The sequence below is a fragment of the Manis javanica genome, chromosome 3 (genome assembly GCF_040802235.1).
Source record: "Manis javanica isolate MJ-LG chromosome 3, MJ_LKY, whole genome shotgun sequence".
NCBI classification, from domain to species: domain Eukaryota; kingdom Metazoa; phylum Chordata; class Mammalia; order Pholidota; family Manidae; genus Manis; species Manis javanica.
In genome coordinates this window covers 42,272,962-42,294,670 of record NC_133158.1, presented here as the reverse complement: position 1 = coordinate 42,294,670, position 21,709 = coordinate 42,272,962, and the positions used below count along the sequence as shown (strand labels likewise).

The 21,709-nt window shown below is 49.0% G+C and overlaps 2 protein-coding genes across 7 annotated transcripts in view; one reads left to right on the top strand and one right to left on the bottom strand.

Annotated features, from left to right (window-relative positions):
* Positions 1 to 627: 627 nt before the first annotated feature.
* Positions 628 to 20,640, bottom strand: RSPH1 (radial spoke head component 1). Of its 3 annotated transcripts, none has more exons than XM_017673851.3 (10): positions 20,505 to 20,640; positions 17,984 to 18,097; positions 17,780 to 17,885; positions 12,187 to 12,277; positions 11,593 to 11,728; positions 8,556 to 8,627; positions 4,024 to 4,183; positions 3,120 to 3,281; positions 2,244 to 2,329; positions 628 to 822 (listed from the first exon to the last, which is right to left on the bottom strand). In XM_017673851.3, the coding sequence occupies exons 1-10, from the start codon at positions 20,556 to 20,558 to the stop codon at positions 712 to 714; spliced, it is 1,092 nt and encodes a 363-aa protein (XP_017529340.3). In that variant the 5' UTR covers positions 20,559 to 20,640; the 3' UTR covers positions 628 to 711. The 3 variants fall into 3 exon arrangements, with proteins under 3 accessions (XP_017529340.3, XP_017529341.3, XP_017529342.3); XM_017673852.3 differs by having other exon boundaries at positions 629 to 822; positions 3,120 to 3,278; XM_017673853.3 differs by lacking the exon at positions 2,244 to 2,329 and having other exon boundaries at positions 632 to 822.
* SLC37A1 (solute carrier family 37 member 1) overlaps positions 20,455 to 21,709 on the top strand; it is a 69,120-nt gene continuing 67,865 nt past the window's right edge. For 2 of the 4 annotated variants that reach the window (XM_073231292.1, XM_073231291.1), the window contains exon 1: positions 20,471 to 20,607. The gene's annotated coding sequence lies outside the window, so the exon portion shown is untranslated. Of the gene's footprint in view, positions 20,608 to 21,709 lie in introns of all 4 variants that reach the window. The other 2 variants (XM_073231293.1, XM_073231295.1) reach the window with 2 other exon arrangements.

Sequence of the window (21,709 nt, the reverse complement as noted above, 5' to 3'; positions counted from 1 at the left end):
TGTGACTGGGGTTGAGCAAACCAACCATGCAGGTATTTGGGGTGAGCTGAAGACTCCTGCCATCTGGACACTCTGGACAGAAGAGGACGGATGTGGCAGAGCTGGGCATGACGGGAGGCAGGGGCTCCTCGGGGAGCGCATGGCTTCACATCCAGGCCTGAGGGGAGTGGGGTCAGGAGGGGCCAGTGCTTCAGACATCTGATGGGGCCACAAGAAGACCTAAGAGTGCATGCTGCAGACCAGAGCCACCCTGTGGCAGCCCTCCCCTAGGCCATCCGCAGAGAGCCCTGAATCCACATTGGGATGCTGAATCTGTGGGGCTGGGGCGGCTCACCCCCTTATGGCAAGGCCGGCTTCCAGGCTGAGCCTGCAGTACATTCACTGTGTTGTGTTGACAACAGTTGTACACAGGAATGCTGATCTTCTGGATGTTTCCCCAGCCCTCTGGAGGGAATCTGAGAGAGAACCTTGAGTACAGTTACAGGCTCAGCCAGAGGCCCGCTTCCATTAACCACCTGTGGAGTTACAGCTGGATGACGTTTTCCCCCAACCAGAGATCACCAGTAAACACTAGAGCAGAGGAACCTGGTATCGTGAAAGAACTCAAACCAGAGGCTCCTTCAGACACAAAGGACAATGGAGAAATTTATTTGCAATTGTAAACAATTTCAACAAAGAACTAAGAGAGATTAATAATTGATCAGGATTTAACTACCCAAGTAACAGAAGCATGTTTATGATCGCATCTATTCTGTTGACTTGCTGCATCTTACTCTGGTGTTTCTGACTGTCGAGTTTCTTCTTCTTCCAAACTAATGTTACCTGGGAAGAAAAGAGAAACATGAATATATTTCATACACTTTTTTTAATTTTAAAATTCTTCATTTGCTAACAGATATTTTGCAATAAATATTATAAATATTAAGCATTTATCAGGCAAAAGATAGAATGTTAAAGTTTTCTTATACAGACTTTTGTAGTTTTCTTTTGGTACCAGTAATAAACTAGGCAAAAGATATATTCAAAGTAATTGCTAAGGCAATTCAGCTAAGTGAGCACGAGCACAGCAATTCATCTTTTGCCTCCATACTCTGTCCAAACACAACAGCTTTATGAATAAGGCATGTCAGTGTTTGATCCTTATATTAATAAAAAGAAAAGCAGGAACTTGGAACATTCTTAAAAGTGATTTTAAGTGCTTCATGAAATCTAGAATGATTTGTTTTTAAGTTTTAGTAACTCTCACTGCTGGCTGTAGCAACAAATTTGAAGGGTGTACCTCAGATTTAATGTAGGAATCATAATTACATAGATCGTGAACATTATTTTGATGAAATATTTTGCTTACAAGGCCCATTTTTTATTTTAGCACATTTTTCATTTAAGCCACCGTTGGCATTTTGGAATCTATTCTAGAAGACGCAGTGGCACTGTGCACCCCAGCCCCAGCCCCCAGGTCTCTGGGTATTGCCAACTGTCCTCTGGAGGCTGAACCCACTGAGCTAAGGAAACATTCCTTTTGTCCAAGGCCGTGATCCCGGTCCTGGTGGATCACCGACTCAGCCCAACCTCTCCCGGCCACATCTGGGATCCCTTGTCCTCACTGTTCATGCCTGCCCCTCTTTTCACTCCCTGCACCCTGATTTCTGGGAAGGTAAGGCCTCACTCCTGAGCAGAGCCCCTGACCCTGCCTGGCCCAGACCCAGTGGACCCATCCCCTGCTGGGTCCTCAACACCCCCAACTTCACCCACAATCAAGTCCAGGTTTCACCACAAGCTCTCAAGGAAAGGCCATCAGAAAGGGCCCAGCCTCTCAGCCCAGCAGACCTGGCCCTGCTCCCCACACACCCCTGCGCACAGACACTGCTTCTGCCTGGGAGGCCTTTCCTTCCAGATTTCCCCCACGGGTGCCGCCTCTAGCCCTCTCAACTCTCCCGCAGGTACGCCTCCCGGAAATGCTCCCTGAAGTTGCCCAGGTGCGTCATGCACCTGTCCTGACCCAGCAGGCACATGCGGGCACTCACAGGCATGCTGCTGTTAAGCCCCTGCTCCCCATGCTGGCCTCTCCAATCCACACAGGCCGGGCACACACAGCGTCTCCATGCCAGTGGTGCTCGGTGTCTGCAGAGGCCCTCCAAGCGGAGCATCTCCGTGGCCGAGACCTCTGTGGACATCAGCTCCTCCATCCTCACAGGTCCCAAGGGCACTGAGCCCCTGAGGGGCATTATTACCCATCCACTCACTGGTGAGGCCGGGGTTCTGGCCACAAGGCCACACAGCCAGCAGATCCTGCTTCCATGGTGCGTGACGACAGCATTTAGGATCATTACTGCCAACGAAAGCCTAATTCTGTTATGTGTTTATGGCATTTGGATAGAAAACTGTTCTATGTGATTTGATTATTTCAGCTATTTTCAAAAGAGTGGGAAGGCTATTTGCTCTTAATTTACATCAGAGACGAGCTGAACTGCATGTGGCCCCAGGCCGAGTGGGCACTGTCTGGAGCCAGGCGACAGTAGGGCCTCGCATTCCCAGGCCATCCCAGACCACAGCTCCCTCACCACCAAGGTATTCCACTTAAAACAGAAGAAATTGGGCTGAAAGAAGAGAACCCTCTCTTAGTTTTCTGGCTGCGCCCACAGCACTTGAGGAAAGACTAAAGATTCCAGGAACCTGGAGCCCTGAGCAGACTCTGGGCAAATCCCTGTCCCAGGACCTGCTGGGGCAGAAGCTTCTACTTAATGGAACCTCAAACCCACGGGAAAAGGGCTGGTGCCCAGCACTGCTAGGCACTGCTAGCCCCTAACCACACTCCCACGGCTCTGCCATGGTAAAAACCGTGGAGTAAAATAAAGCCATGTTATAAACGTCTCAGGGGACTCTGCAGCCAAGGCCTGCCCTCTCCGTGAAATGGACATCAGCTAATGGCAGAGCCTGAGATCTGTCGCCCATGCTGTCTGGCTGGTTGGGGTCTGCACGCACACCCCAACGGGGCAGCACGCCCGTGGGCACCCCTGAGCTCACGGGCATGAGTCACAGCAGAACCCCTGGGCCCCCAGACCCGTCTAAGGGCAGCCTGCTGCAGGGTGCGGCCTCCTAGCCCCGCAGAGCCTGCTCACCCTGGTCAGCGTTGTCGGTGTCGCGGACCTCCTCCCGGCCGTACTCAGGGCCCCCCTCCTGGGCCGCGTCAATGTCCTCCTCTCCAGGCCTCATGGAATCCATCTCCCCCTCAGAAACGTCCTTTGGAACCTGGGTCTCCTCCACAGGCTCAGGCCTGCCTGCTGGGGAGCAAGGGCAGGTGGAGTGTGGCTCAGGCCCCGCAGCCCCGGGGGGCCGCCTGATGCCCACAGAAGCCCCTGCAGCCCAGCCTGGACGTCCACGGCACCACCGCCCATGTGCGGGCTGAAGAACCTGCTCCCCAAGGCTCCTCACAACATTCAGAAAGACAAGCTCTCTGCTCCCCCGGGCTCTTGAGCCCATCAGGAGACATCTGGTAAGTCGGCAGGCACCGGTCTCCCGGGGAGAGACCCCCCTCCAGCAGGCAGAGCCGCTCCCAAGGCCAGTGACCAGCCTGTGCCCTCCCATCCCCTGCAACCACCCATGTGAACCCAGGACTAGTGCCAGTATCCGTCACTTGGCCAGTTCGAGCTGGCTTTCAGTCCCCCGCCACAGTGAGACCCCCACCCCAGCCCTCCGCAACCCCGGCACTTCTGCCCGCAGCAGCACTGTGCAGACCCGCACACAAAGGGCTGTGGCCCCAGCCTGTCGGCCTGGTGGCCTGAGGCCAGGCCCACAGCCACTCAGTGGCCTGGCTGCAGGGGAAGGTCCCCGGGGCACAATGGACATTTCAGCCACGGGACCCGCCGCAGTGGAGGGGGGCCTGATCTCCCCCTCCATCCATCAGCCCCGCCGCTTTCTCCTCCTTAGCCTCCCTGGGAGGATGCAATCCCAAAGCGCCCCGTGGCAGCCAGCACCCGGAGCACCCCTAGCAGCTTCCCAGGGAGCCAGCCCACGGCCCCCTACCCTCGGCTCCCTGGGCCTCTCCCTGGACAGCTCTGTCCCCTGGTGGCAGCTCCTTGGGGAGGGTTGGGGTCCACAGCGCCAGCTCTGTGATTTTGGTCGCTTTCCACTTTGGAATGACGGGTACCAACGTCTCCTCCTCCTCTTCCTCTTCTCCTCTTTCCTATTTTAAGTTTAAAAATGAAAATTTACCAACAGGGTCATAAAATCGCTGCAGGGTATTTAAGGTGAGCAGAGGAGGGACAGGCTTTGAATTGCATTTGAGCATTTTCACAACATGAGTTGGTGATGGGACCAGTTGCCAACTGTCCATAGTGTGACCGTGGGTCACAGTGGGTCTTGGAGGAAGCGGGATGAGAAACGGGAGCGCGGTGCACACTGTGCCTGCTCCCCACGGGGGTGCCAGGCTCCCAGCCTAGAGGCTCCCAGCCCAGAGGCCCCAGACCCACCACTTCCCCACTGTTGGCAACAGGCCACAAGTGACAGAGACTCCATGCAGCCGAGATCACTCAGCCACATTTCCCAGCTCTCGGATTCTTCCCATGCAATACAAGAGTCACCGTGGGAGGGCCTAAAATACCCCAAGATGGCTCTTTGGTGCTGCTGAGAGGCCTGAGCACCGCAGCCCTCATCTCAAGGGTCAAGGAAGAAAAATTAAATTCAGCGGAAGTGGAATGAGAGTCTGTCACTTCTAAATGTGGAAAATTTTATAATAATGTGAATTCCAACAGTGGTTAACAGCCAACATGTGGATTCTGCCAAGAATACTGGTCAGTTTTATACCTGCCACAAAATTTCAAAGATCTAAACATCAACCCTATAAATACAGAAAGCATTATAGTCACGTAGGAGGTGACACCCATGACAGAGTGACTGACTCCTGCCTAGCACTTTCCTAGACTCACTCAGAAATAAATGACCCTATCCGACTTCAAATGTTCTGAGTTTTGTCACCCATTGAGAGAACGGCCCACTCATGCTCTGGGACAGCAGTGCGTGGGCTGCAGGCCAGGACCCACACTTTGAGGACCGCCTCCAGGAGTCCGTGTCTCTCCCTTGTGCTGGGGCTGCCCGTGGATCTGCCCCAACGCCGGGCTCTCCCCCTCCAGCTGCTGGGGGTGTTGGCAGCTGACTGCTCTTGACCATCTGCCCGGAAGACCACTCCACCAGAGGAGGCCTTATAGCTCAGGTTTCACGCCCTCATCCGTGGGCAGCCTGTACCCAGTAACTCATCCGTATGGAGGTTGAAGGTCCTTGCCTCCCTTCAGGAAACTCTGAAGGGCCATCCAGCTCAGAGCTCTGGTGGCTTCCTGTCACCCCTCAACTTCCCCTTCTCCCCAAACCATTTCCTTTGCTCCCCTGCAGCAGTGGACCCCAGTGTAACCCTGGTAATGTCTGCCTGGACACCCCAGAGCCTGGGGGCCTGTTTCTCCAGTGCTATGGATTGAATTGTGTCCTCTAACCACTAATACACCTCAGAATGTGGCTTTATTTGGAAATAGACTTTGTATAGAGCTCATCAAGTTACAGTGAGGTCGTTAGGCTGGGCCCAGGTCCACCAGGACTGGTGTCCTTATACAAAGGGGAACTTGGACACACAGGTGGAGACGACAGGCAGAGACATGGGGAGAAGGTGGTGTCTACAGGCCGAGGACAGAGGAGAGAGCAGAGCCTCCCTCCCTGCCCTGGGGAGGAGCCAAGCCCCCTAACACTGGATTTCACACTTCTGGCCTCCAGACTGTGAAATAACAACTTCCTGTTTGAGCCACCCAGCCTGAGGAACTCTGACAGCAGCCCTAACACATCTAGCACCCCAGGCCTGAGGCACCTTGTTCCAAGTAAAGGAAAAGGAGTGAATATTATTTAGAAAGGACCAGTCAAACACAGGAATCTGCTAGAGGTTTTGTTCAAATTAACAATAAAGTGGATTAAAACTTAAAAAGCATTAACATCTTTCTCCCTAAGGGCCATAAAGGAAATGTTCACAAATCCACATTTCACAAGTGCCCAGGAAGCTTCAGACACAGACATCTAGAGCAGCTTCCAAACACAGCGACACATGGCAGGAAATACATGTCACATCACAACCCAGGGCCTCGGAATTCAAGCCTGAAACAAAATTCACTTGAGAGCTTCTCCTCTCTTCCATTTCATTTTCTAAAGCATCGCTCACAGTTCCATGAATTGGCTCTGTGACTCAAGAACGGGTTGCAGCATATGTGCTTGGAAAAACGCTGTTTAGAATTAGGGTCAGTAAACTTTTGCCAACTGCCGGGTGCTTTGCCAGCCATCCAGAGTCTGTGGCAACTCCTTACCTTGCTGCTCAAGCATGAAAAGAGCCGCAGATGATGCTCTCATAAGCGAATCCGTGCGACTGGGCTGCAGTAAAACCTTACTTACAAAAAAACTGGGGGCAGGACCCCCTTGCACTGCTGGCAGGAGTGTAAATCAGGGCAAATTGGAAAACTTTCGGCAGTTCCTCAAAAAACTAAACATAGAATTATCATATGACCCGGCAATGTCACACTTGGGAATGCGCCCAAAGGAACTAAGGACAGATACTTGCACACCAGCATCCAGGGCAGCATGACTCACACTTGCCAAAAGCTGGAAACAACCCGAGTGCCCATCAATGGAATATTATTCAGCCATAAAAGGGAAGAAAATTCTGACCCCTGCTACACCATGGACGAACCATGGAAATGTTTCACTGTGTGAAAGAAACCAGACGCCAATGGGCAAATACTGCACAATCCCCTTACCTAAAATATCAAGAACAGGCAAATCCATAGAGACAGAAAACGCAGTGAGGTCTCCAGGGGCTGGGGCAGGGGGTGGAGATCCCTCAGTGGGGACAGACTTTCAGTTGAGAAGATGAGAAGTGTTTAGAGATGGACGTGGAGACGGTCACAACATTGCCAATGTTTACTGCCACTGGTTTGCATACTTAAAAAAATACTAAGATGGAAAATGCTACATGTACTTTACCCAAACTGAAAAAAACAAAACCAAATCGAGCAGGCTTTGGGTGGGCTTTGGCCTGTGGGTTGCAGAGTGCCAGCCCTCTGGGCCAAAAGAGAATCTCAGGCTTCCCTACTTCATCGCCCTCTGACCGTCCCCCAGAACACGGTGGCGGCCTTAGGCGAGGGTTTACTCCTGAGCAGGAACTTAAAAGTTCTGGGGCTTACATCCATATTTCCCCCTTAGATGGTATTGGAGTTCTTTCTACTTTCTTCCCATCATCCTGCAATACTTCTAATAACTTTTTCCCAGAGAGACTAAAACTGAAAAATACTTAATAAGATGTGTATTTTTTAACACTTCACAAACTGAAATAACTGTACAATCACCAATATGACTATAAGGCTGCATTTGTTTAGCGGTGCAGTATAATAAATTCAGCTGACACGATCCTTCTGGGGACAGGAAAGGGGCTCCCAACCCCAGGGAGAGGCCAGCACAAACACTAACCCTCTCACTGTCACAGCTAACAAGGCAATCAACTGAGTTTGAGGTTTTTGACCCGGCATGCAGGTGGCTGTGCACATGCATACACACACGCACACACATGCACACATGCAGTGAGCTGCAGAACCACCCTTGGGGATGACACACCACCCCCACTTGTTGTCGTGAGAACCCTTCTGGGAACCCCTCACACTCAGACCAGACCTCCTGGGATCCAGGAGGAAACAACATTCAAGGCTGGTAGGGCCTCATTTTTAGCAACAAAAGCAAACATTTTGGCCATTTCATGATTTATAGTTAGCTAGGAAATGACTTCACCCCCCATCATGTCAGCTGGCACCGAGGGGCTGTGAAGCCAAACAGGGTTGGAAAGATGGGGGGTGTTCTGGTTCCACCAAGGAGGGTAGACATTCACTCTGCAGACCTTGGGGAAAAGAGTGACTTGTAGAGTGAGAAGAGGGGACTGAGGTGGGGGCACCCTGGCATGGGAGGTGCCCAAAGTATTTTAGTGTTTATTGTCCATTGTCGACAGGCCTTGGACAGGCAATGACAGCAATACAACCACAGACGTCCCACCCCCCAACACGCATATCTGTATTTGGGTGCCTAATAATGGCCACATTAGCTGGCTAATCTCGATATTAACCAGGGAATACCAATGTAATATTAATCTTAATGTTAAATATTAGAAACTAGCGAAAAGAGAAAATTATAAGCAGGGCGAGTCACACACTTGAAGTGCTGAGTTATTGGACAAATTTGGTGACACACAGTGACAGATTTCGATTGTTTCTGGAACCTAACACTGTCCAGAGCTCAAACTCAGGATTAACTGGGTCCTCTTGACAAAAACTGGGTCTAGACTCTAGCAGTAACTATGAAATGATATTCTTTCGTTCTGGCAATTTAGTTCTAGGCTCATGCACGCAAATAAAGAAGGAAACTGAGAAAGCGGAAGTCGCCAAGAGGTGGCGCAGCTTCTGACCTTGTGGGATCTCTGGGATCAACATCACTGAGCGGCTTTCCTGCCTACGAACTGAGGAAACAATAAATACTTTGCAACTTACCACATCTGTTAAACGATATTCCCCGTGCTGTTCACATCCGATATCAAACACGTACTTCCCGGGGCCCACAGGCTAGGAGCAAAGAGAAACCAAGAGGTACATCAAGTGTCCACACCTAGTGAAGGTAGGGGGCGCTACGGAGCTGCTACCTCCATAAAACCTGCCCCAGATCATGAAACTGGACAGAGTCCAGTGTGGACCATAGATGACACTGATGAACCAATGGCTAATGGAATTGCAAAGCAATTTTAAGTTATTGGTAAGGTTTGTTCATTTTTAAAATTTTAAACTACATTTTATCTCTTTATAAAGGTAATGTATTTATTATAAAAAGTTCAGTAAGTCAACACCCATAAGCAAACTCGGTAGAGATCGACCTACTCACCATAGTTTGATGTATTCTCTGTAACCTTATTTCTAATGCACAGATATTTTTAATAAAAATCCAATCATAATTATACATGCTGGCTTGTATTCTACTGTGAGTTAGAAAAATGGCATGAACAACTTCCCATATTTACAAATATCCTTCCACAATACCAGTTGTCAACCTGGTGTGTATTTCATCTAAGAACTAAAATCTGTTTTTACTCATTCACCATTGTTGGTATTTGGTATGCTGATACTTTTCTCCAACAAGACTGTCAGTAAACATACTCAGAGTTAAATCTTTATGTACACTTTTGATATTTTCCTCAGGGTAAGTTTTCAGAAATAAAATTTCTGGACAAAAAAAATACTATATATATATATATATATATAGTACAGTTTGTATATACATACATATACACATATATATACATATATCTATATCTATATACACACATACAAATATAGTATGTATGCATGCTCAGTATATATGCATACTACATATATTTTTTTGGACCAGAATGAGGTCTTAATAATTTTCCTCCTACAACAGCACTTAAGAGCCCCCTTGCCCTTAAACACTTATTTTTTTCTGAGCAGTGACAGTTTTTTCTATCTTTATAGTTTTCTCTATATATAAAAAAGCAGAACGTCAACACTGTCACATCTTTTAAGTTATTATTAAGGTTGAATTTTTTTCTTTAATATTTTTTACCATTTAAATCACACTGATCAGTATAAGTGCTTTATATATTACATGTTGCAAATACCCGATTTCCATTTCATATCTCTTACAGCTCCATTAAGCATTTTCTAATCTATAAGGAAGTATTTTTATCAAGATAAATCATTTGGGTTTTCCTTTATATTTCTGTTTAGAAAGTCCTTCATCCCTCCAAAGTTACTAAATAGTCACCTATTTTTCTATCTGTGAATTTCTTGGTCACATTTAAACCTTCATTTCTTGCAGAAATCTATATGCTGGAGGACAAACTCTGATTTCATTTTTCTCCCAAGTGGTTATCCAGTTGTCCCAGCTTCATTTCTTGATTTCTCCCCATCTTTCCCATTAATTTGAAGTGACATCCTTTTCAAGTGCTAAGTTACTTTATATGCTTGGATCTGTCCTTGGACTTTCTAACTCCCTTCACTGATCTGTGCGCCTCTGTCTGAATATTACACTGTTTAATTATCGAAGGTTTTAGTATGCTGGAACAACTGGCCGGTGAGGATGTTAACATGTCATTCTCTGAGGAAGAAAGTCAGACCAGTAGAAGTGGGTAAGCACTGGAATTCACTAGGAATCAGGAAATGCACATTAGAACAATGACGTGACTTCCATTGACCCATTAGATTTGCTGAAAGTGTTAAAGAGTGATCATATCCAACACTGGTGATGGCATGTGACAGAGACTCTCATATCCTATTAGTGAGCTTTTTAGGACAATTGGCAGTATCACTCATATTTTAAAATTTCAATAGCTGTAGATTCAGCAATTCCAATATCTAACCATAAAGAACACCCTAAAATGTGTCAGAGACAGACAATATCTCTCTGTGTGTATTTTTGGATCCTGATGACGACCCCCTGGTGTAAAGTGATGTAAAGAGAACTTCTATATAAGCTGTGTGTATGAGCATGCACGCCCAGGGGGCCAGGAAGGAGTACACGGGACAGCACCCCGGGGTGGTGGGGGACGGTGCTCCAGGGAGCAGGGAGGATGCACGTGGTGAGGTGCTTCACACTTACAATGTGCTTGTGTGTTACTTTCACAACTTCGTAGACATTTGCTAACTAGCAGAACCAAGCCTCCACTTCTGCTCTTATTTTTCGGATCAGTCTAGACTTCCTGCATACCGTGGGTCCTCCTTATTCACTTCCGTCAAATTCCTTCTCCCTCCACCCACCTCCCCATGCTGAAAACTGACCTGGGAGAGTTTTCCCGGGAATTGCATATATGCTGTGCAGATTAGAGGAGAGCATGCTGATTTACAAAGGCTAAAGGGCATGAATTACGTATAAATGGAAACAGTTTTAGGGGAGTCTGAAGCTACTTTATTAAATCAGTTAAATGCAAACTTTTCTTCAGGGAAAGTTTCTGCTCAACCCCTGACCAAAGCTGTGAGGAATGCCCACATGGTAGGATCTGAATTACTCGGGGTTTCTCTGCATCCCACTAGGGCTCAGCAAAGCCAGAGGCCCCTAAACAGAAATGGCCAGTCGTGGGCCCAGGGCAGCCTGTGGTCCTGGCCGGCCCAGAAGTGGGCAGGCTGCCCTGCCATGGAGAAAAAGCCCTTCCCTCCCAGGGGACCCACTCGCTCAACTGCAGGGAATGTTCACTTGCCCCAGACAAACGAGTATTTGGGACGTGGCTCGGTCATGAGAAGGAGCACACACACGAGGTCAAGATGCCCTGTATTACACTGACGGGATGGACAGCTGCCAGAGGACGGGGCATTACTGAGGTGCAGAGATACAGGCATGCTCCCTTCTGCTCTGCCCTCTGTGGGTGTCAGAGGCTGAAGGGTGGCCCAGCTGCCCATTTCCCCTATTTAGGGGGCAGGAGGGCTCCCTGAGTTTTTAGCATCTTCCATTCACATATTTAGACAGAGGGCAGGAGCAGGGTGTTGTGTATTTCATTGGCAAATGTTGTTTCCCATGACTTACGTTTTTGTTCAAGAACTTGCCCTGATACCTGTGGTTCAGGTGAATGAGCTCAGCTGCACCTTCCTGCTGTCCGTGTACCCAGGTGCCAACGTACTTACTGCCCGTCTCTGCGTAGAAATAGGTGCCCTGTCCATGCCTGGGTAAGAAGGAGGACAATGCATTTTGTTCCACTGTTGAGAGAAACCTCCCAGGTGTGGAAGACAGACATTTAAACTGAAGGTGGCCTAGAATTGTCTTCTACATCTGCACCCAATCAGAGCATGCCTCCTGCTCTGTGTGCCCATGCATGGGATGGGCATGGCCTGCTGGACAGGGACCACCTCCCACATATCTGCTGGTTCATGCGGGGAAGTGGCAGTGCTCCAGGAAGCTGTGGCCCCTGCGCCCTCCACGCCCCGGGTTCTCACATGAAGCACCTACATGTTCCCCCGAGTCTGCACCTGTGCCGCGGTGAGGCACCCTCCCGCACTGCTCACCTTAACGCCATGAAGGGTTTGAACCATGTGGCGGAGTTGGCTAATGGGCTTTGGTCATGATTCTGTTTCTTAATAAGACATCATCACATTCTCACCACACGAATGAGTCTATTCGAACCTTTGGTGAGTGAACCAGTCTCCCGTGTAAGTGTCGTTGTTGACGTAGTAGTACACACCGTGGCCGTGCCTTTGGTCATCTGCCCACTCCCCTGGAAGGGGGATCACAAAGCAAGCTCAGGTGAGAAGGCAGTCATGTCTCCCCACTCTGACTCCCCTCTGCCCCCGGCCCTCTCCCTGGCTGGCGTGGAGCAGGGAGCTGGGCTCTGGCCCGTGTAGGCACATGGAGTGGGCCCCAGGCAACTGCACCAGCTGCCAGCAGGTGTCACAGCCAGTCAGCAGCGAGCATTCACACCAGGTTACTGTCCTGTTAACCTAATGCCCTACTGCCAATGGTCCCAATACAATGTGCCTTTGGCCTGTGTGTGTGGTGATCCAGGAACAACTTGAGGACGGATGGTCTCTCCTCAGCTGCTTGCCAGCGTTTCACTCCATTTCCTACCTGGTCACCTGGCTTCAATTCAACTTTGCAGCCCACCTGGACAACAGCTCCTTGCAAACGGGCGCTGCACCTATGCCAAGCTGTGCCTTTGCTTGGCCTCACCCCTCACCTGAGTGTCCCTGCCTACTCACGTCCATGCAGGGTCCTGCTAATCTCTTGCTGACTTGGTAGGAAATACTGAAATTGGCAAACAGACCATAAAATTCCTAACACACCTCTACCATAAGGACAGCAGCGAATGGGTTAACAGTGTCCTCAATTACTGAAGATTAAGCTCTGCACTAGGAACAAAATGTGCTCAAATCTAACAGCTCACATATGAAAGAAACTTAGTAGAGGTTTGCAAAGTTGAACTGTCCTAAAAATTTACAGGGCATTGTCTGTAACAAGTCATTAACCTGAATGACACTTTTGTAGGCTGTGAATAATCAAAAACTAATTTTGGTCAATTTGTTGATCGAAGAGAAAAGATGAAATTATCTACTTTTCTCTATAGCAAATCACATTACAAATAGAAGCACATTCCATTATTAGCTAACTAAGATGGGAAAGGTCTGCTAGAGGCATGTCTGACATGAATTTTTAAACAGTCATGTTACTTCTTCAGATTTTGTGATGTTCATGGTATTTTAATTTTTTTATTTACTTTGACTTCTCATTACAAATAAAAATTCACTCTTATACCAATTCTATACTCTTTTTCTTAAAGAAGGCCCCCAAAACTTGTATAATCTTCTGGCTTAGACAAAATCTGGGCCCACTTCTGCATGAAGGTAAAGAATGCAGGGCATGCTAAGAATATGCTAATCATCCAAGAGATGTGTTTACATGAATCAACCCCAAAGTTTATTACAAATGGGAATTTCTACATACTTTCTCCATCAATCCTACAAGGTCCTGAGCTCTTTGTGAGATAGAGAAACAGCTGTAAAAATAACAGAGCCATCCTGGGGGTGCTTGCCCTGGGCTCTGGGCAGGAGGCAGACATGTGCATCAGCAGAGCTCAGCATAAGCAGCAGAAAGAGCTGCGCTGTGTGGTTTCAGGAAGTGGATCTCAGTCCAGAAAAGGGCAGATTTACCAAAAATGCAAAAAGAGAAGGTGGCAATTGTTAGCAATTAAGGAAGAGGACTGAGTTCCACAGTGTGCTGTGTGACAGGGACGACATGAGCAAGAGGGATGGAGAGTCCCCACGTTGGGATAATCCACTAAACGCAGGGGCTTGAGCCTAAGGAGCCAGGATGCTACACACAGTGTGCAGGAATGGTGGAGGACTTGTCTGGATTTTTCTTTTTTTTTTGCTATCGTTAATGTACAATTACATGAACATTATGGTTACTAGACTTCCCCACTATCAAGTCCCCACCACATATCCCATTATAGTTACTGTCTGTCAGCATAGTAAGATGCCATAGAATCACTACTTGTCTTCTCTGTGCTGTACTGCCGTCCCCGTGCCCCCCCACCCCCCACCACATTATGTGTGTTAATCATAGTGCCCCTTTTCCCCCTTATCCCTCCCTTCCCACCCATCCTCCCCAGTCCCCTTCCCTTTGGCAACTTTTAGTCCCTTCTTGGGTTCTGTGAGTCTGCTGCTGTTTTGTTCCTTCAGTTTTTGCTTTGTTCTTATACTCCACAGATGAGTGAAATCATTTGATACTTGTCTTTCTCCACCTGGCTTATTTCACTAAGCATAATACCCTCTAGCTCCAACCATGTTGTTGCAAATGGTAGGATTTGTTTTCATCTTGTGGCTGAATAATATTCCACTGTGTATATGTACCACCTCTTCTTTATCCATTCATCTACTGATGGACACTTAGGTTGCTTCCATATCTTGGCTATTGTAAATAGTGCCGCGATAAACATAGGGGTGCATCTGTCTTTTTCAAACTGGGCTCCTGCATTCTTAGGGTAAATTCCTAGGAGTGGAATTCCTGGGTCAAATGGTTTCTCTATTTTGAGTTTTTTGAGGAAACTTGTCTGGATTTTATGGGGCAGTGGTGTCCTGGTAAATTATCAGTTAAGAGGAAGAAGGATCCGTGGAGGAGAAACCCCCCAGATCTGCAGCATGCACCAGTTTCTGTGATGTGAACATTCCCACAGTGGTCAATCTCACCCTACAGTGAGGAGCTGGGGCAAGCAGCCCAGACCTGTGAGCCCAGTCCTGGGGGCCAAAACACACACATGGCTTGGTTTCTTCCCAAGAAAAGGCCAATACAAAACTATCACATTCTTTTCTCTTGACCATGTGAGCTGGTCTGCAGGGTAGTGTGGCAAGAAAAATATATTGAGTATTTTGCAGGAATTTTTTCAAAAATTGGAAGAAAACAATTAAATTGAAAAAGGCACTAAATTCCAAGCCATTGAGAACTGGGGAACAAACTTCTTTAAAGTGCCAAACTTAACAACTTGTTAGAGATTCTGCCCAGCAGATGATAATCTGACCACAAACTTGTGCAGAAGGGAGGAAGGTAACCGAGGAAAGGCCGCCTCTCACAGTCACAAGTCAGATTTCCTTTTTTGAAGTGAATGCAATTCAGAAATTTTACTACTACTGCTTTTAATCTGCATAAACTTTGTTTTTTTAGTTCTTTCTTCCCCTAACCCTATACTTTCTCATCATTCTTGGTCTTGTCAACTGAGGTTTTTTTCAATTTCATTCTTTTCAGGAGAAGCCCCTACAGCTGGCTGGTGGGGTGAGGTTGGGGTTTTGTTGGTGGTGAACCTCTCCGCGTGCGTCATCCCCATGGCTCCCCAGGCCTGGTGCTCCGGGGGTGAAAGACCTTGTAAAATGGAAAGTCTTCCCCGGGAGCATCCCCCCACCTAAAATGCAGGTTGGTCTCCAGTTTGCCAAGTGGGCTTCCTCTGCTGCTGGGTCAGCAAAACATGGATGAGAAGGGAGTCAGCATTTGTGGGGAACCCTCTGTAGTTCCCCACCAGCAAGGTCTTTGCATGTCATTCGGGGTGTGTGATGACTGAAGCACGAAAAGCCAGAGAGCTCATGCACGTCGCCCAAGGTCACACAGCATCGCTGAATCAGAAGTTTCCAGGTTGGTCTCCTTCCAACCTCATGCTCCTGTCCAAACAGTCTAAAAGCAGTGTGCTCACCTCTTCCAGCTCCTGCCGCCTGAGAGCCTCCGGAAGCCAGTTTCCCCTTGTCACATCATCTTGCTTCTCCCAATTTCATGATTAAACATCTTCATTTTTATGAGTTCCATTTGGCAGCCAACAGGCCCTGCATCGGCTAGTGATACCCCCTTCTCCTTTCCCAAGCCCCCACTGGCCCCCTTCCCCATGTTTCAGAGTCTGCAGAGGTGTCCAAGTGCCGCTCGATGTCAGCACCCACCCACCCTCCAGTTTCACCTCCCTTCCCCAAGAACCCCTGCTCCCCAGCCTCTGGTCCACACCCACCAGCCCAGGAGAGCCTCTGCCACTGTGCTGCTGGCCCCTGGGCACCCTAAATGGACCTGGCTCAGCATCTGGGTCGCCACTGATGCGGCCATGCCTCTGGCCAAGGCTGAGCACCCAGCTAACCTGCAGGAAACTCTTCTGTGCCCTTGATGCTGGCAGTTGGCCACGACAGAATTAGTGAAAATGTGGGCATAGGTTAACTTAGACTTTATGATTGTAAGGTTGTTCACTTACTGAACTAACATTAATATCCTAGCTTTGACCGCAGAGAGGTCCGAGTAGTGACTGCACCCCTTATGACAGGAAATCAAATGGAGAAACAAAAATTTACAACTTTTCCAAAGAAATTCCATGTTAGCTACCTTCATATTAAAACCTCCTTCAATCCCTTATTGTGAATATCTTTTTTTATATATTTATATATATTTTTATATATTTATTCAAAAATCAAAATGGCAATGAGAATAGGTTCAAAAGGATTTGGAAAGAAATTAAGCCCTAAATTAAATGGTTAACTCAAAAGGCAGGTGGTACTTCTTTGAGAGCAAGACTTCTAGGATACATGAAACAAAACAGAAACCCTATCTCTAAGGGGAACAGGCTTTAACGCTCTCCGCTGGGTCTCACACTCTAGCAGAAGCTGTTTTAGAATTCCACAGTTCTGGCCTTATCTGGCAACACGACAGGCTGCTCTGGTTTGCACTGAAAGGGAATTTCATCCTTGCTAGGAGGCAATGTCCTCACACGGTCCATCATTGCCCTGATGACATTTGCTGGGTGCCCTCATCCATCAGGCGTGGTTCTGTGTTCCACGTGTATGAATGCATTTAATCCTGACCCTGTGCATGAGAAAGCTGAGCCCAGGAGGGGTTAGGTCCCCTGTACAAGGTCAGATTTATAGTCACCACAGTTCTGGAGGTGGGGGCACAGACCTTTCTAGAAATCAAACGAAAGCAAGATAAATTCTTCCCAGACAAAAAGCCTAGAACAAAGAAGTTTGCACACGGTTTCCAAAGGCTCAGACCTGTTCCCCATCTGTCTCTCTTCCCAGGTTCAGAATTGCCTTCATCCTCATTGAGAGTAGACTAAGAGTATAGTCGCAGAGGTGGCAGTGATGCGTGGGGACAGCAGGGAGGTTCATGGAAATTAGGACACAGGAATCTTCCTGAGACATACCACTGCAGGTAAGGAATTGTGGTGGAGGCTGGAATGCCACTTAAGAAGGCAGAGTGTCTCCCAGACCACAAGCCCTTAAGGAAGGGCCTGTCAGGTCTAAAGAAATGGTATGTTCATCAGAAGAGGGGGTGGGGGCGGAGGCAGATCAGTATAGACTTACTACCGGGCAAGGTCAGATACAATAAATTGAGGAAATGGAAATAGCAAGAACAACTTCAAGGGCTCAAAAGCCACAGAACACCTAGCATCATGGATGCACCCCATTCCCCAAGGTCTACGCTCCACCAGTTGTCCCGTTTGCATCTGTTTTCAAACACTCACAGGGAGAGTGCGCAGGTCACAGGGACACTTATTTTTCCCACTGTAAATCTATTCATTAATCATAAGGCTTGTGTTTCCTGCATCAACCTTGTGAATATAGGAACATAGTTTGTGTTTGTTAAATAACTTATTAATCTGGAGAACTTTTAAGTTTTCTCATGTATCTCAGCATCCACAGACAAGCTCATTCCCAAAAGAACACCTCTGCCACACAAAAATCTGCTTTGTGAGAGAACACATTACCTTCATATCGTGATCCATCAGGATATATAAAGGTGCCTTGACCATGCTTTTTATTTTTAACATATTCTCCAACGTATCGAGCACCACTTTTAAATCTGTAGATGCCCTGAAACACATTGATCATATCATTTGTATCATTCCTGAATTTAATACTCACTAATTAGAGTATTAAGTGGAAAAAACCACCCACTCACAGACTCTGACCTGGCCATGTCTTTTGCCATATTCGTAGTTCCCTTCATACGTGTCCCCATTGGGCAGTCTTGCCTTCCCATGGCCGTGCCGTTCACCTGCCTCATTCCGTTCCCCCTCATATTCCTGAGCAAAAGAAATCAGGACAATTGCAGTTACCCCATATTAAGGATTTACTGTGTGTCATGCACTGTACTAGATGTATTCCGCTGAATCCTCCTATCCTTTGCCCCAACTTACAGGTGGTGTAGGTAACATGCCTGGGCGACATGAAGCATTGGTCCAGTGTCACACAGCTAATACCTGGCTGTGGTGGCAGCCTCACTCTCTTCCTTGCAATTTATTATGATAATCCTTTGCACTATAAACAAAATCAACTAATGTATGAATAATGCCTGTATTCCAAGTCTTGTTCTTCATATGAACATCCTGAAATAGCATACACAGGTGGAACAGGTCCCCGATCACACAAATACCTCCTCATTGCTTTCCCCAATATTCCAGACTTAAGATGTAAATGCCCTGAGAAAAGTAACCCTTCCTTCCAATGTCCCTGGGGTGTCTGGGATCTGCAAACAGCTCTGACCTTTGAGGAAGCTCCAGGGGGCCGGAGAGAAGCAGGGGGGAGCAGAGGAGTAAGCAGGCCTCAACTGTCATGTCTCCTAACTCAACTTAGTTGATCCTATTTTGAAACTCCTTATCAAGAGACTTAGGGTTCAAATACTCATAGCTCAATATGTAATTACATATCTAGAATAAATTAATAAAAAACATAACGGCTTGTAATTTGTCTATTTTTCTCTATCCTTCATAAAATGAATGTTGCTCTAGCACCTAATACATGAGCACAGGGTGCATGTAATAGATGATAAAACAGTCAAGCATAGGAATTAAACGTGGAGGTGAATCAGTATAGACTTACTACCAGGCAAGATCAGATACAAAAATGAGGATTTCAGAAATAAGCATTTTTGTAGTTCTTGCCCTTTTCTGGCATTGTTTGGCTCAGAAATTCTTGCTCAGAATGTAAGGTAAAAATTTGTGACCTTACAGATTTGTTTCAGTGTTAGTTTAAATAATAAAAATGTACACAAAGACCCTCCTCCTGCTGCAAAGACCTCCCAGTTCACCCAGTACAGAGCCCCCGGGCTGGCTACACAGGAAGCAAACCCTTTAAAATGACCCCACCTGTGATTTGAACCTAAGAAATGTGGGCACTAAAAAGTTACAGATCAGTAGGGCTGTCTGAGGAGACAAACTAGAAAGCTTGCCAGGCGGGTACTGTAGGTTGGTTTCCCTGAGAAGCAGACTCTGAGCAAGTGATTTTAAAGTGCCCCCCAGGGAAAGCAACAAGGCAGGCAGGGAACATGAAGGAGCAGGTCGGTGAACAGGCTTGCTGGGAGGCACGTCAGGTGTGCTGTCCCAGACCCAGCCTATCCCCATCGCACAGGGGATTCTGGAGCGCGAGTCACTGCAGCTTGTCCTGCTTCTTACTAGCACTAGGTGCTGACTGTCCGGGGCCACCTAGGTCCCAAGCACTTCTGGCTCCTCCTAAAGGCCAAGTGCTGGTCTGGACAGCAAATCAGGCAGAAGCTGGGAGATGGGTATGCAAAGCTGGCAAAAAGGTCTGAGCAGGCACCAATTGCGTCTGTTGAGGTGCTTGATTTTTCAGTTAATTCTGAACCTATCTCAACTCTATGCCCTGGTGCACCCTCTCCCAGGAATGCCTGAGTTCCCAACCTGAGCCCCCCTCTTCCCTCCACTGTAAAGCTTTCCCATTCTTCTGCCTGTGAGTCGCTGTCAAACACAAGTGATGGCAGCTGGCCCCCTTGCTCTAGCTTTGAACAACTAGTCTGTGCTTGTTCTCATTTGGGTAGCCTTTGTTAATTTCCCAACCTGTCAGTCAGGAAACGGCCACCCCTCAGGGTTAGGGAGGTTAATCCCTGGGCAGTACACAGGGGCCCCTCAGAGCCCAGCTCACGCACCAGATGTTCATGCTACCCCCTCTCTGCTGCCGAACTAGGGAATAATTCCGACGACCTGGGCCGGTTTCCACAAGTTAAGCAGGCACATGTGACACAGGCCTGCACAGTAACGCTTCACTGAGCCTGAGAACTAGCAGTGCTTGAAGGCTGCCAGGAAGTGGCCTTCCCTCCCGCCTTAGTGCTGCAGAGACGAGCCCCGTTACAGAAAGGACCTGTTCAGGAACAGTATGGCAGCTTGGGGTGACCCAGCCGTCCCAGAAACCCGCCGATGGAGGGTGACAGCAGGAAGGAGGACGCCCCACAGCATCTGACCAGGAATCTGTGCCTTTAACTGGAGGGGCAGAGCGAGAGGCGTGCGGCAGGCAGACGTCACAGCGTTTCACCTTTCACCACCGACTTCCAGAACGCAGCGGCCGCTCGTCCGCGTCCCGGGCTGGGCCTCCGGGGGTGCTGGGGCTGGCCTCCGGCCTCCCCACTCTCGGAACCGGCCTCCGCTGGGCCGCCCGCCGCGCGCCCCCGGGAAGCCCCTCCCTGCCCGGAGCTCTCACCCCCAGATCATCCTCTCTCTCCTCCTCCAACTCCTCGGACTCCAGGTCCGACATGGCCTCCCCCCAGCCTGGATCCCCGGCGCCGTCCGCGAGTCGCTAGTCGGTAAGTACCCGCCGCCCGCCCCGCCGCGTCCGCCGTCGCCATAGAGATGCGGCCAGCCCCGCCTCCCTCCCGGTGGGGGAGGAGCCACTGGCAGACTTCGGGCGCTGTCATAGCAACGGGGGAGCTCCTCGGCCAATCGCGGCCCTGGAAGAGGGGGGCGGGGCCTGGGGCGGACCGGGTACCCACCGGCTCCAGTCTGGATGCCACGTGGCGGGCCCCCGGACCCCCTAGTCGGCTGCGGGGTGATGCTCCACCTTTGAATCAGGGCCCTAAAGAGGAGGGGTGCAGGAGGCGCGTCAGGCCAGCTCTCAAGAGGGCTTCACCCCTGCCCGGTGCTGGATCCTGCCCCGTAGCACTCGGCCCCTCGGCTTCTCGGGTCCTTCTGGGGGCTCTGCACCTCCTCCTCACCTTTTTGGGCTCTTCTGACCTTTTGTGGTTGGCAGTTCACAGAGGTGTCCGCCGAGATCTTTTCTCCTGTTTGTCAACATCTCCTGGCTCAAGTTGTCCGCTCTGACCTATTAGCAATTTTCGCATCCACACTGATGACCCCACCCTGCATGTGAGCCAGCCTCCTCGGGTGCCCCGTACGGAGCTGCACTACCACAGGCATGCCCAGAGCGTCACACACACGCACACACAGACACATGCACATGCATACTCACGACACGCCCACTCGCCAATGGGCCCCTCCTGGCTTCCCTCTGACATTTCCGTCTGAGATGACCTGCCCAGGGCCTCTCATGATCTCCTTTCCAATTGCTCTGTCATCACCCTTGACCCAGACCCTCCTACTCGCCCTCTAAACTATGGCCTCTGATTTAGCCTCTGGAGGTCTTAGCCACTTCACACTCTTCTGCTCAGAAACCCAGTACAGACCATTCTCATTCTCTGGCTTTCAAGTCACTCCATGTTCAAGGCCCAAGCCTTCTTTGCAGCCTCATGGCCCACACCTGTTACACGCTCACACAAAACCAAGCCACAAGCACTTCCCCCAAACTCATCCTTCACTTCCCTACTTTGCCTGTGGCGCTCCCTCTCCCAGGAATGCCTGCCTTCTCCCCACTCTGCCTTTCAAAACTCATAGCCATTCTTCAGAGATTGA

Coding starts and splice junctions, on each gene's coding strand:
- RSPH1 (XM_017673851.3), bottom strand. CDS start 20,558: ATGTCGGACCTGGAGTCCGAGGAGTTGGAGGAGGAGAGAGAGGATGAT. Junction 11,729..12,186: donor GACTGGTTCACTCACCAAAG/GTTCGAATAGAC, acceptor CTTCTTACCCAG/GCATGGACAGGGCACCTATT. Junction 2,330..3,119: donor CACCGACAACGCTGACCAGG/GTGAGCAGGCTC, acceptor TTTCGTTGGCAG/TAATGATCCTAAATGCTGTC.